We start from the raw sequence: 14,713 nt of genomic DNA, 5'->3' as shown, positions 1-14,713 counted from the left end.
ATTCTTCATACGCCACTGATTAAGGCCTCATTTGTTTGCACTTATTGGAGGTCTGAATCTTAATGGTTCAGACCTTAAGCCATTAAGTGCATTTGTTTGCATTAAGATCTAAGCACTTATTGGGTCTGAATAGGTCTTAATCATTAAGATCTTGAACCAAGTCTTAATATCATTAAGAGGTATTTTTATATGGACTTTTTTATCACCAGCTCCAACCCCAACCCCAACCCTCCACCTCAACCCCACCCCACGCACTCTCCACTACAACCCCACCCATCCACGTCAACCCCACCCTCCACTCCAACCCCCCACTCCCCACCACCCTACCCCACCAACCCCAATCCCACCTCACACCACCCACCCTCACTCCCCACCACCAACCCCTACCCCACACCACCCACCCTCACTCCCCACCACCAACCCCTAACCTACACCACCCACCCTACTCCCCACTACCTCCACTTCCCACCACCAACCCCACCCACACTCCCCACCAACCCCACCATCAGCCCCTACCCCCACTCCTTACTACCCCCTACCTCCCACCATCAACCCCATCCCCACTCCCCGCCAACCCCACCCCTACTACCACCCACCCCTCACCCCAACCACCCACTCACCCCTCCATCCTCACTCACCACCCACCACGACTACAAAACATCTCTGCCATTGCTAGTGAACATAAATGTTTCATTTTCTTTTTATCAAATAATATATTTTTTTATTAAATTTGTATTTATTTTCTACGATTTAGTTACTTTTTAATTTGAATTGTATATTTATCATATTTAAATAAACACATTATGCACATTTAGATATTGAAAAACAAACAGTCTTAATCATTCAGTGTTTAGACCTTGAGACAACATCTTAATGATTCAGATGTGTATTCAGATTCAGACGTCTTAATCTTAATGAAAACAAATGAGGCCTAAGACTGGTCTCTAAGAATATGATCATACTAGGGGTGGCAAACGGGTGGGTCGAGTCGGATATGGGTCGGGTCGAAAATGGGTTGACAAAAAACGGATCAGTTACCCGACCCGCCCATATTTAACACGGTTAAAAAATGGGTTACCGTTGATAATATGGATATCCATATTATCCATATTATCCAAAGCTACTTCAAAGATGTTGGCTTCATGTAGCCAATATGGAGAAGATTAATTTACCATTTTGTCCACAAATCCAATCCCTAGTACATAGTTGCACCTCAACATTTGTGGGAAGAATAGAACTTCGAACCTTTTCAATGACACGACCTCAAAGAAAATCTTTTGGAAAATATCCACCCAACCCCACCCCCCACCACCCACTCCCAACCAATCCCAAATTCCCACCCAACGATCACCCTCGAACGCACTTCATCTTCACCTACCCACCCCAACTCCATCTTATCCCACACCACCGCTCAACCCAACCCTCACCCACCCCCCTCCCAAAGCGTCTATTTCATATATGACTACTTTGTACTTTGAAGACAACCCCAAAAAGTGACTATGTTTGTAAACTAGCCATTTTTTAAAAGTGACAAAAAATGGCTATTTTTGTAAATTGATCATTTTTATAAAGTGACACAAAAATGGTTATTTTTGCAAAAATTTATTTCTTGGAAAACAACCGAAAATGCAAATTTGCAAAAATAAGCAACTTTTTTGTCATTTTTTAAAAAATGGCCACTTTACAAAAGTAGCCATTTTTGCGTCACTTTAAAAAAATGGCTACTTTACAAAATTGACCACTATCTTGGAGATGGTACATTTCAAAAATGGTTATTTTAATACTTTCACAAAGAAGCTATTTTAAAAAATGGCTAATTTTGCAAAGCAGTTAGTTTTTAAAGTAACTACTTTCACAAAATGACTATTCATGAAAATTGACTACTTTCAAAAAGTGACTATTTTTAAAAAGTGTCTACTTTCACAAAGTGGCTATTTTCTAAAAGTGACTATTTTCTTAAGTGAATACTTTTGCAAAACGACTATTTTTGAAAAGTAGCTACTTTTCGCAAGTAATATTTTGAAAAAGCGGCTACTTTTGTAATGTGATTACTTTTGCAAAGTTGCTATTTTTGAAAGTTACTACTTTCACAAAATGTCTAGTTTTGCAAAGTTGAGAGATAGGGGTGGTGGTAGGGAGGTGAGAGGTAAGGGTTGGGGGTAGGTGGTGATAGGGATAGGGGGGTGGGGTCAAAGGTGGTTATAAGGGGTGGGAAGGGAGGTAGTGGGGGTGGTGGGGGTGGGGGGTAGGAGGGTGGTTAAGGAACTCGTTTTCTAGAGAAAATATTTTTCAAAACATTTTGACCAACCAAACACTTTAAAATTGAAACATTTCCTTCATACCAAACACACTCTATATGTTGTGGGTTTTATCCATTTTACCCATTAATTTACCCATATTTTAAGTGGATAATATGGATTGACTCATATTGGACCATATTAAATGGATAGGGTATCCAACCCATTTAAAATGGGTTGGATCGAAGCGGATAACCATATTTTTAACCCATTTTGCCACCTCTAGATCATACTGACGAAACTTGATAAATAAATCCGTGCAGAAAATAAATAAATAAATGAGATGCCCGCAGTATATTTCAACAGCCTTGATGAGTATAAAGGGCTTTATATATGTAGATGTTATTCTGTTGAGGTTGCAAGTGGGGGTATAAACATAAAGCTACTTTCTTTCTATCTCTCGCTTTCAATACATGAAATGCTTCTTCACACTGCTCCAAAATGTTCCCATCAATCATCCCTTTTATATATTTCTTCTCCACAATCTCCACTGCAACAATCACAAAATAACCACTTTCTTTGCTCTCTAGGGAAAAAAAAAAAAAAAACCAACTTTATTAAATGACTATTCAGAAAATTGTCACCCTTGTATTTTTTCTTACCTTGTCCAGCTTTGTTCAAGGAACCACAAAAAATGATCAATCTCAGTTCTTTGTACTCATGAAGAAGTCTTTCACAGGGAATTCTTTGTCTAATTGGGATATTGGAAAACCAGTTTGCCAATATAAAGGAGTTGGCTGTGATGAACAAGGGAATGTTACAAAAATTGCCATCTCAGGTTGGTCTTTATCAGGCCAATTCCCTGATGATGTGTGCACTTATTTGCCAAAACTACAAATTCTTCATCTTGGTCACAACAATTTCCAAGGTGGTTTTCCTAAGAGCATCACAAATTGTTCTTTCTTGGAAGAATTAAACATGACTGCAACATCACTTACAGGACAAATTCCAGACTTGTCAAATTTACAATCTCTGGAGTTACTTGATCTTTCCAGTAATCAATTAACGGGGGATTTTCCTTTGTCAATTACCAATCTCACCAACTTAATCGTCCTCAATTTCAATGAAAATCGCCATTTCAATCCTTGGCAATTACCGGAACACATTTCCAGGTTGAAAAAACTCAAGTGGCTGATTTTAACAGCTTGCAAGTTGCATGGGCCAATTCCAGTATCAATAGGAAACATGACATCTCTTGTTGATCTTGAATTAAGCGGAAATCGCCTAGTTGGTCAGGTTCCAAAAGAACTCGGGCAGTTAAAGAATTTGAAACTCCTTGAGCTTTACTACAACCAACTCGAGGGTGAAATCCCCACGGAGCTAGGGAACTTAACGGAACTTGAAGACTTAGACATGTCCGCGAACAATTTGACAGGAAAAGTTCCGGAATCTATAAGCCGCCTTCCTAAACTTTCAGTCTTGCAGCTTTACCACAACGCGCTTTCAGGAGAGTTTCCAGCAGCACTTGCAAATTCATCCACTTTAACAATTCTGTCCCTTTATGATAATTTCTTCACAGGAGAAGTTCCACAGAATTTCGGTCTTTCATCAGCTTTGACAGCATTGGACTTGTCAGAAAATCAATTTTCTGGAAAGCTACCGCCTTTTCTGTGTAATGGAGGTAAACTGAATTATATTCTTTTACTCCAAAACATGTTCTCAGGTGAACTGCCTGAAGGGTATGTGAAATGTGAGTCTGTTGTTCGCTTTCGCGTGAATTACAATCAGTTGGAGGGAAGAATACCAGAAGAGCTTTTTACTCTTCCACATGTTTCCATTATTGATATGAGTTATAACCATTTCAGTGGTCCAATTCCAACAACAATTGGAAGTGCTAAGAATTTATCCGAACTGTTTATGCAAAGTAACAGGTTTTCAGGTTTTCTTCCTTTTGAAATTTCTGGAGCTACTGATCTCGTGAAGCTTGATCTTAGCAATAACCTCTTGTATGGTCCAATTCCTCCTGAAATTGGTGACTTAAAAAGCCTCAATTTGTTGCTCTTGCAAGGTAACAAATTCAATTCTTCGATCCCCGAGTCACTTTCTTCGCTTAAATCTCTCAACTATCTTGACTTGTCGAGCAATCTTTTGATGGGAAATATCCCTGAAAGCCTTTGTGAACTGTTACCAAATTCCATGAACTTGTCAAACAACTTACTTTCTGGTCCTATACCTCTCTTGTTTGTAAAAGGAGGTGTTTTGGAAAGTTTTTCGGGTAATCCAGGACTATGTCTCCCTTCTCCTCTTAACTCATCAGATACAAGTTTTCAAACATGTTCACATAGTTACAACCATAAGAAGACAAACAACATTGTTTGGATTTTTGGGATATCGATTGGAATTGTCGTCGTCGGGATAATCTTGTTTCTCAAACGATATTTTGGTAACAAAAAGGCGGTGATGGAACAGGATGATCATTCCATGTCATCCTCATTTTTCTCCTACGATGTTAAGAGCTTCCATCGATTGAGTTTTGATCAACGTGAAATCTTCGAAGCTATGGTTGAAAAAAACATTGTTGGATATGGAGGATCGGGAGCTGTATACAAGATCGAGCTGAGTAATGGAGGAATGGTCGCTGCAAAGAAACTGTGGAGTCACAAACACAAGCATTCTGTTTCTGAGGATCAATTGATTTTGGACAAAGAACTTAAGACAGAAGTTGAGACACTTGGTAACATAAGGCACAAGAACATAGTGAAATTGTACTGTTATTTCTCAAGTTTGGATTGCAGCTTGTTGGTTTATGAATACATGCCTAATGGAAACCTTTGGCATGCCCTTCATGGTGGGAAATTCGTGTTGGATTGGCCTATTCGTCATCAAGTTGCACTCGGTATAGCACAAGGATTGGCCTATCTTCACCATGATCTTAATCCACCAATTATTCACAGAGATATCAAGTCCACCAACATTCTCCTGGATATTGATTATCAGCCAAAAGTCGCCGACTTTGGCATAGCCAAAGTTTTGCAAGCCAGAAGTGGCAAAGATTCCAGTACTACAGTGATTGCTGGAACTTATGGTTACTTGGCACCAGGTATAATTTTCATGATTCATAATTATCACTTCAATCTTATAATATCATAGAATGATTCCAAAGTAGTGTAGTTTCTTGAAATTTTTAGAGCTTCATTATGGATTTTTATGTGCAAATAACATTCTCATATGCTTAAGTAATAGAATTCAATTTTCTAAGTTAGACCTTTTATGTTGAATTTTCATTTAACACAAGTTGAAGTGTTTTTATTGCTCTAATGTTACTCTAATTTGGTTCAATGTGTTGTAACAGAATATGCATATTTTTCCAAGGCAACTAATTATAAAGTGGTGTAATTTCTTGAAAATTATACATATCACTATCTTGAGTGAGGTTATATGAGTGTATATATCAGCTACTTTCTTAATTACGGCTTTTTATGTGTAAATAACTTCCCATATGCATTGAACTTTATTTAACACGAGTTGAAGTGTTCTTATTGGCCTAATGTCAATTCTATTTTGGTTCAATGTTTTGTAACAGAATATGCATATTCTTCAAAGGCAACTACAAAGTGTGATGTCTATAGTTTTGGAGTTGTCTTAATGGAATTAATCACTGGAAAGAAGCCAGTGGAGCCAGAATTTGGAGACAACAAGAACATTGTTTATTGGGTATCAACAAAAGTGGAGACTAAAGAAGGTGCATTTGAAGTCTTGGATAAAAAAGTCTCAGATTCTTTCAAGGAGGACATGATTAAGGTTCTACGTATAGCTATACGTTGTACGTATAGTACGCCAACTCAGCGTCCTACGATGAACGAAGTCGTTCAGCTCCTAATCGAGGCGGATCCTTGCAAATTCAATTGTTGCAACATGTCAAATAAGAAGAAGAGTGACACAGAAGAAGTGATCAATAAGCCAAAGAGCATCTATGACTTTTGAATATATCAGATTAGTATATAAGGTATATAGAATATGAGAACTGTATGGTCTCAAAAGAACTAGTCTTTGTGTTTTTTGGTTTAATAAATGGTACTCTAGTAGTAAGTAAATTCTCTTTATCTTTTATTTCCTTTTAGTGTAACTTTGCTTTATAGTTTTGGCCTGTTGTAAGTATTTGGGAATTTATGAAATACAACAGCTTTATGGTAACGCATAGAATATTTGTATTATGAAGTTCTCTCCCATTGACCCACAAAATGGAAATAATAGTCATTCCTTTAAGAAATTTGTTGTTGTTGTTGTTGTTGTTGTTGTTGTTGTTTTTTTTTCTTTTTCTTTTCATGAGACTTGTTCAATAAAAGAGGTTACAATAAAAAAGGAAGGTGCTGATTCAAAGGGGTTTTCTTTTGTGCATGAAAGTGGGGTTTCTGATTCCAAACTTTATAATATATGAATGATTTTTGTTCATGGAGGGACCAATTCAGCTCATATATAAACATATATAATTCCATTAAAAAGGAAAATGCCATGATTGATTGATCAGCATCGTCTTTGTTTCCATTTTAGAAAGGCACACTCATGAAAAGCAAAAAAAGAAAAAAATAATATCTACCTCTCATTTTTTAAGTTGAACTCTACTGTTTTTGTTGAAATATAAATGTAAGGACAAAGTTATGGAAAATAATTAAGCTGATGGTGTTCCAGGAATCTCCACTTGCAAAATGTATATATTATTATTTGAGTGGGAAATAGGATTCTCTAAAATCACTTAACAAACTTTGATTACCCCTATACACTACGAACAATAACTAGGCAACTTTTTTAGACAAGTACAAATATGTCAACTTGATGTGTTATTTATAGTTCCTCAGCATATCACGAGACAAGAACAATAATACATAAATTAATTAATATAGATTTAAGTTATATATATAATAATACTGTAAAAAAATTACATTATCAATATAATTTAACCTGTAATAATAGGTGCTTATCATTAGTATCAGGTTAATATTTATAATAAAAATATTTTTATAATTTTCTTATAAGTGAACTGATTCTGTAAACATTCTTTTGCATGGTTACACGTGTGCAAGTTCTTTCAGTTCATTAAGTGGTAGATTGGGTCCTCAATAAAAAGAATATGTCTTTTAGGTGCTGAAAAAAATGCAAATTCGATCAAAAAGCTTTTCCTTTTAGCATGGTGGAGTGTGCATAAAACCCTTTTAGCATGGTGGAGTGTGCATAAAACAAATTCAAAGGTTCAAATGATTCTTCAATGGAATACTTCCTCTTCCATGGAACTTTACCTACAACAATTTCTGATGCAATAATTGATAACTTTACAATACCCATTGAGAAGATTTAAAATTAAAAAAAGAAGAAAAGGAACATAGTGTGGTGTGGTAACGATAATTTTCACTGCTTTCCAATTTCACCTCCTTTTCTTGAATATCCAAAAGGAGGGTGCACGTACATACAGATGCCATTTTTTAATTGCTTGACGTGACAAATAGCGGACTTAAAAATTGGCAATAATGGTATCAAACTCAAGATTGACAACAGCAAGCAAAGTTTGGGGTAAAAAACAAAAAAACAAAAAAAAAACACATGACCTAAAGAAATTCTTAGACCACATTTGTCGTTACACTAAATCTTCACTTACATTAAGGAAATTTAACAGTTTATATATAACTAAAAACAAAAAACAAAAAAACTTGATTTGCCCTATTAAATCTCCTTGGCTCTATATAGCATCACCCTGATTAAGCATAAATGGGTTGTATTATAATTTATAATAAACAAACAAGAAAGATAATTTATAATTGATATAACTTATAAATACTCACAATTAAAAATTTATTACATTTTAAAGTGTAAGTAAGTAGGTTTGAGAGTGATCTTTAACCTTGTGGTGATTTCTTAAGAAAAGTTATAAAGGTCATTGTTTTATTAATTGGTTCTCCTTTTCTATGTTCACAATGTTTAATTTTCTTATTTTTATTTTTTCTCTTAATAATTTATGCTCGTATACAGGACCTCAAGTGAATAAATAATAAACGAGCATTTCTTTGAATATTTTTTTTTTCAGCAGCATATCTTTGATTCGATAGCGTCCTTATTTCTCTAGCATACTTTATTAATAAGCAATTATTAATTGATTAGATTTAGAGAAAAATATCAAATTTTTTAACTTTGAATCGGAACATCACCAGTTCAAATCTCAATGTTTTCCTAGTGTACATATCCACTTGGACCCTTCTCTTTAATATCCATTACTATACACACACAGAGCCTGAAGACACCAAAACAAAAATACACAGTCACTATGAAATAATGGGCCGGCAAGTTCGAATGAGGTGGGCTGTCCTGGATAGCCTATCCACAATGAAAAAGACCCAACTGAGCTAGCCCGACTGGAAACGGGCAATTTGCACGACTGTCCTTATTCGGGAGTGGTCTTTAATTTTTGTCCCTCAAATTGCTGGTCTTTAATTTTTTCCTGGGCTTAGTAAAAAAAAATCTCAAGGCAGAAATTCTTAGCAAAATTAGGCCTATTCGGGCAAAAGTTTGGCCTTTAAAGGCCCAATTTTTTGTAGAATTCTATCAAAGTAAAAAAAAATCGCAAGGCAAACTTTTGCCTTAAGATAGAGGTTTCGTGAAGCCTTGCCTTGCGATTTTTTTTTTTTTTTTACTGAGCGGGTTTTGAACCTAGAACCTCGGGGTATTTTCGGCCACTTTTTCAAGCGAAGGATAAAAATTAAAGACCAGTGCCTTTGAAGGGCAATCCGTGCCAAAAAATGACTGAAAACTAGCAATTTATCTGATGTGTGGAAAAAACGTGGTAATAGCGAGAGCTAGCCACTTTTCAGTTATGTAACTACAAAATACTCTCTCCGTCCCTAATTAGTTATCATGTTTCCCTTTTAGAAAGTCAATTTGACTCATTTTCAAAGCTAAATTGGATTATATCAACTTAATATTTTACATTTAAAATTTTGAAATTCAAAAACTATGTGATATGTAACACAAGTTGTGAGTTTTTTTTATTAAAATGCTAGTCAAAGTCATATTGTTTGACTCTAGAGAAGCGAAACATGAAAATCAATATGGAACAGAAAAAATTGTTACTAATCATGAAATTTGAAATTTTACTGTTAACACTCCATGATAATAACTATTTTTCGATTATATACAAAAATATAGATATTTATAAATTTTATCCATGAAAAAATGAAAAACAAACAAGGCAACTAAAAACAGAATTTAGGGCAATCAATGGGCACTAGGAAACATAAATGAGTCTAGAGATTCACAAGACATAAATATGTTAACCTGTCAAACTTGACAAACAACCTCACTAATCTCACTTTTAGGGAATTGCATTTGCATTCACCACTTCCTTCTGTATCCAATTCCACTATATGTGTTCCCAAAATTTTTTAGGGCCTGTTTGGAAAGCCACCCAGCTAATTAGAATTGGGTGTAATTACACAATTTAGTCTGTTTGTTTGGTCAAGTAATTACTTGGTTAGGTGGGAATTGGGTGTAACTGAGAGGGTGTAATTACACTTTTCAGTTCTCAAGGGAGGGTTGAGATTTGGGTGTAATTATAGGGTTACTTTTTAGTTTGTTTTTTTAAAAAAAATTACTTTTATTTCTATTATTGTAACTTTTTTTCTAGTTTTACTTTTTATTTATATTTTTCTTTTTATATTATTTATATTTTATTCCTTTTTTTTTCATTCCCAACCTTTACTTCTTGTGATTCCATATAATGGCTCGTATTTTTTTCTTTTTTAATTTTATTCATTTAGCATAATTGTGTTATTATTCTAAAAAAATTTTAACTACACCTCTCAGTATTAGAAAGAATGAGTCCTTAACAAACTTCGCATATAATGAGTGATCGTTATTAAAGTAGAATTTCGTTGTGAATGAGTTTATGTATAGACTTATATTTTCCCTTGCTTTTAAATTATTTTTACTTAAGTTATGTTAAAACTTACTTATGTAATGTTGGAATTTGATATAAGAATATTATGATAAACTATTTTTTTTTTTGGATTTTGAATTTAGGTTATATTTTTTATTTTAATTTATTTGCTTTAGTACTATTAACTTGTTATTTCACATTGCATGCTGTTTATTTTTCACTTACAGTTGATAGATCTTTTTTTTTTTTTGTCAAACATTTGAATAATGTTATGACATTATATTTATATTTTTTTTTTTTGGTCAAACATTCAATCTATGATGTTCTCACAAAAAGTGTGCTTTTAATTTTTATAATTAATTAAAATTAAATTATTAATTTGAAAATGATATATCAATTATTTTTTACAATATTAGTTACAAATATATGATTATTAATTAATATATTTTTCAAGAAATAATGTGTTGTTAAATACATAATTTAATATCATCTATAAAGGCACATATTTTCCAAAGATTAATTTTAAATTTTTTATAAGAAATTTTATTTTTAAATTAAACTAACTGTGTAATTATACTTGTGCAACCAAACAGTACGCTTGTAATTCCACTGTAATTATGTGATGACAAACAAACAGGTCGTTGTAATTATAATACTGTGTAATTACTAGGCTGTGTAATTACTACCCTAGTAATTACACCAATTCCAATTCCAATTAGTGGTGCACATATCAGAATTTCAAATTTCAATTCTGTAATTTACTACTCACTGTTAATATAGTTAGACTATTTTTCCATTCCCTAACTCTGCAAAAGAGCAATTTCCACTATGCCACCTCTCTTTTCCTATAACAATTCTTTTCCATCCCAAAGTGCTTTCTTTTTTTATTATTTTAATTTGAAATTTTGAAAATGAGCTATAGATTTCAACCCAAAATGCAAAATAATAATTAATCCAATTTTCTTATCCCATGAGTTAGTTTTTTTTTTTTTTTTTTTTTTTTTTAAAGAAGACAAGCTACAAACCCAGACATGCTTTTTCATTTGCAGAAGATATGACCGATGAAAAATGTTATTACGAAAAATGATGCATGCCGCTTTCATTTTATCTCACAATGCCATTATTGAGTGAAAAATGGGGTGTCTTCTAATTTTAGCTTATCCAATTTAAGCAGAGACTAAACAAACTAGTAATTTAACTTCAGATATAAAGAGCTCCGCTTAACCAGATTTTTCATGGTAGAAACTCAACATAGTTAAGCAAGTCCAGGAGTGGCTCAAGGGTGATGCTAGTAAAGCCTTTGCTTTAGGCCCCCAAATTTTCGAGGCACCAAAAATATTTAAGAATGAATTTATGATTATTTTTTTAGACAACATTGAAGATGGTAAAAGGAAGTAGAAAGTTTATATAATAAAAGAAAAAAAAACTATCTACTTTTTAAGATAAATATTTTAGAACTTTGAACTAAACTACTCAAATCTTCGTATTTTCAAATATAAATTTTACAAGAACTTCCAAGGGAATGTATTTAAAATACATGGCTAACATCTTATAAACATGATTTAATCCTCATTATTATAAATATGAATGTTACTATGTCAAGTAAAATGCAAAAATATGAAAGAAAAAAATGCAACACTAAATTTTTTATGTATGTGTATATACGTAAGGCCTTGAATTAAACTTTAGCTTTAGGCCACTAATTTTATTGAGATGCCCTTGAACAAGCCTTAATGTACGTAAAGAAAACACAGGCATATAAAAGCTTAGCTGAAACCCAATGCCAGGTCTAAAACAAGATAGTAGGAGCATCAAATGTGCTCTAAAACATCCAAGAGTCAATCTTAGTAGCAATCTGCAAAAATATATATAGATACAGTACACTAGTAGACAACCAGATTAAAGATATTAAGCTTTAAGCACAAAGGAACAATCCCTAGATACTTTGAATACTATTGATCAGATCCATATGATTTACTAAGTAGTTTAAATATTTTGCTCCACATGTGGGAAAACGGAAATGAAATTTTAACCTAAGACAAGACTGTCCACACCATTTACTAAAAGAGTAGTTACAGTGTTGAAAATCAAAGACCTGAATTTAGAAAGTAAAGAAACTTTCGGCACATCGCTCTTTCAAGAAGATTTAGAATATCTACAGAAGAATCCTATTAAAAAAGAAATCGATCCACAAAAGAAACCTTCAAAATGACATTATACTTATTAATCTGAATATCTTTTGACACATAATCAGGACAGGTAGAAATGTTACCTTACTGAAACTATTATAAGCATTTAAAAGCAGTTGTAACTCTATACCAGATAGGCCCTTAATACCTCTTGTTCCAGTAATTCTGGAGGATCTCGCAACTCAGGTGAATTCGTTTTCTCCTGTACCAATGTCCCAAACTTTACCCTTAATTTTAAACCATCTAAGTAAAGACCAAAACGCTATTATATCAACATCCTTTTTCCGCGCAAACATGCCTTGGAGTTATAACAAGTTCTATATCTTTCATTACTCGCTCGAACAAAGCTTCCAAAATTTGTGCATTCTGTCCAGTTTTCAGGATAACGCCCACTTTTTGGAATATTCTGTTGTCCCAGACGCCCAATTTCTGAAATGTTTTGTCCACCCCCACCCCCCCCCCCCCCCCCACCCTCTCCCCCGGCCATTTACCAGTAGATTTTGTTGTACTCGCTGCCCTGTTCCAAATGAGTTAGGTTGTTCAGTCACTTGCTTGGGATTAACCGTCTAAATTTTCTCACATACTTGGAACAATTCCACTTCGGAAACGATTTTAGAACCATTTTCGCTCTCAACACTCTTTTTATATGTTCCCTCAATCGTGTTACTTTCTCTCTTAATTGGACCAGCGTAGCTTGAAGAACAAGTGATTCGGGATAAATCGACGAAACTGCACCATATTTTATGAAGCATCACGACCTGTTTCTTCCTTGAACTTAATCATACCTCTGAGTATGGTAATTTCATCTTCATCCATGGTAATTTCATCTTCATCCCTCCACACTTTTGAAAAAGAGGAGGTTTTTAAGAATTTGCATTTGCGTTGATCGAAGGCAATGTCCTCTAACTTTCCTCGAATGGAGTTTCATTGTAAAGTAACATTGTGTCTTTGTCCTCTTTCGACTCTTTTGCTTCAGTATCCTTATTTTTTCTTTTCTTAGATTTCTTCTTTTCTGGATGGCAACACACTCTCACTTTTATCTTCATTGTCAGATGGAGTTTTATTATAAAGTAACATTGTGTCTTTATCCTCTTTCTCTGTAGGCGAATTTTTTCTTCAACATATTTATTTTTTCTTTTCATAGATTTTTCTTTCTATCTTAAGAAGAAGCATCATCTCACTTTCCTCTTCATCGTCGAATGGAGTTTCATTATAAAGTAATCTTGTGTCATTATCTCCTTTCTCTGTAGTTGTCTTTTTCTTCAATATCCTTTTTTTTTCTTTTCTTAGATTTTTTCTTTCTGTCCGCTCCGTTCAGCTCCAATGCTTCTTCTCTCGGCTTCAACACATTCTTTCTCCACGTGGGAGTTAGAATTTCCCGAGTATGAGTTTGCATTTTCTACCATTGTTTTCAAGCACAAACTACAAAGGCGTACAACGCTTTTAGTTAGAGAGAGAGACAAGGAAGGGGAAATAAAATAATATGATGGATTTTATAGGATGAAGAAGAAAAACATAGGCGCCTAATTTTGAAGATGAGATGAAGGGTCTTGGAACTTGAAAGTCAATAATGATTAACTGGCTCTTGTATTCCACTAAATATGATAATTTCATCTTCATCGCTCCACACTTTTGAAAAAAGGGAGGTTTTTTAGAATTTCCATTTGCTTTCACTGAAGGCAATACACGCTCAATTTCCTCAAATGGAGTTTCATTTTAAAATAACCTTGTACCTTTGTCATCTTTCGACTCTTTTTCTTCAACATCCTTTTTTTTCTCTTATATTTCTTCTTTCTAGAAAGCAACACCCTCTCACTTTTATCTTCATTGACAGATGGAGTTTCATTATAAAATAACATTGTGCCTTTATCCTCTTTCTCTGCAGACAACTTTTTTTCTTCAACATCCTTATTTTTTCTTTTCTTAGATTTTTCGTTCTATCTAGAGAAGAAAGTATCTTCTCACTTTCCTCTTCATCGCCGGATGGAGTTTCAATATAAAGTAATCTTGTGTCATTATCATCTTTCTCTGTAGTCGGCTTTTTTCTTCAATATCCTTATTTTTTTAAAAAGATTTTTCTTTTTGTTCGTTCCGTTCAGCTCCAATGTTTCTTCTCTTCGCTTCAACACACTTTTTTTCCACGTGGGAGTTAGAATTTTCCGAGCCTGAGATGGCATTTTCTGCCATTATTTTCAGGCACAAACCACAAACGCCTACAACGCTTTTAGTTAGAGAGAAAACAAGGAAGGGGAAATTAAAGAAGATGATGGATTTGATAGGATGTATAAGAAAAGTGTGTATGTGCAGATAAAGTGCCTGATTTTGTAGATGAAATGAAGGGTACTTCAAAGTCAATAATGATTAAC

The 14,713-nt window shown here is 34.0% G+C and overlaps 1 protein-coding gene across 1 annotated transcript; it reads left to right on the top strand.

Annotated features, from left to right (window-relative positions):
* The first annotated feature begins 2,661 nt into the window (after window positions 1-2,661).
* On the top strand, window positions 2,662-6,431 carry LOC132033549 (receptor protein-tyrosine kinase CEPR1-like). The gene is made up of 2 exons (XM_059423556.1): window positions 2,662-5,337; window positions 5,821-6,431. The coding sequence occupies exons 1-2, from the start codon at window positions 2,859-2,861 to the stop codon at window positions 6,219-6,221; spliced, it is 2,880 nt and encodes a 959-aa protein (XP_059279539.1). The 5' UTR covers window positions 2,662-2,858; the 3' UTR covers window positions 6,222-6,431.
* The last annotated feature ends 8,282 nt before the right edge of the window (window positions 6,432-14,713 follow it).

This window comes from Lycium ferocissimum, chromosome 10 (genome assembly GCF_029784015.1).
Source record: "Lycium ferocissimum isolate CSIRO_LF1 chromosome 10, AGI_CSIRO_Lferr_CH_V1, whole genome shotgun sequence".
Classification (NCBI taxonomy): domain Eukaryota; kingdom Viridiplantae; phylum Streptophyta; class Magnoliopsida; order Solanales; family Solanaceae; genus Lycium; species Lycium ferocissimum.
The sequence above is the reverse complement of the archived record's forward strand: the minus strand, read 5'-3'. Positions and strand labels throughout refer to the sequence as shown.

What these genes read in the sequence shown, in the direction of transcription:
- LOC132033549 (XM_059423556.1), top strand. Translation starts at nt 2,859, where the DNA reads ATGACTATTCAGAAAATTGTCACCCTTGTATTTTTTCTTACCTTGTCC. An exon ending in TTATGGTTACTTGGCACCAG is followed by an intron (nt 5,338 to 5,820) that starts GTATAATTTTCA and finishes GTTTTGTAACAG; the next exon opens with AATATGCATATTCTTCAAAG.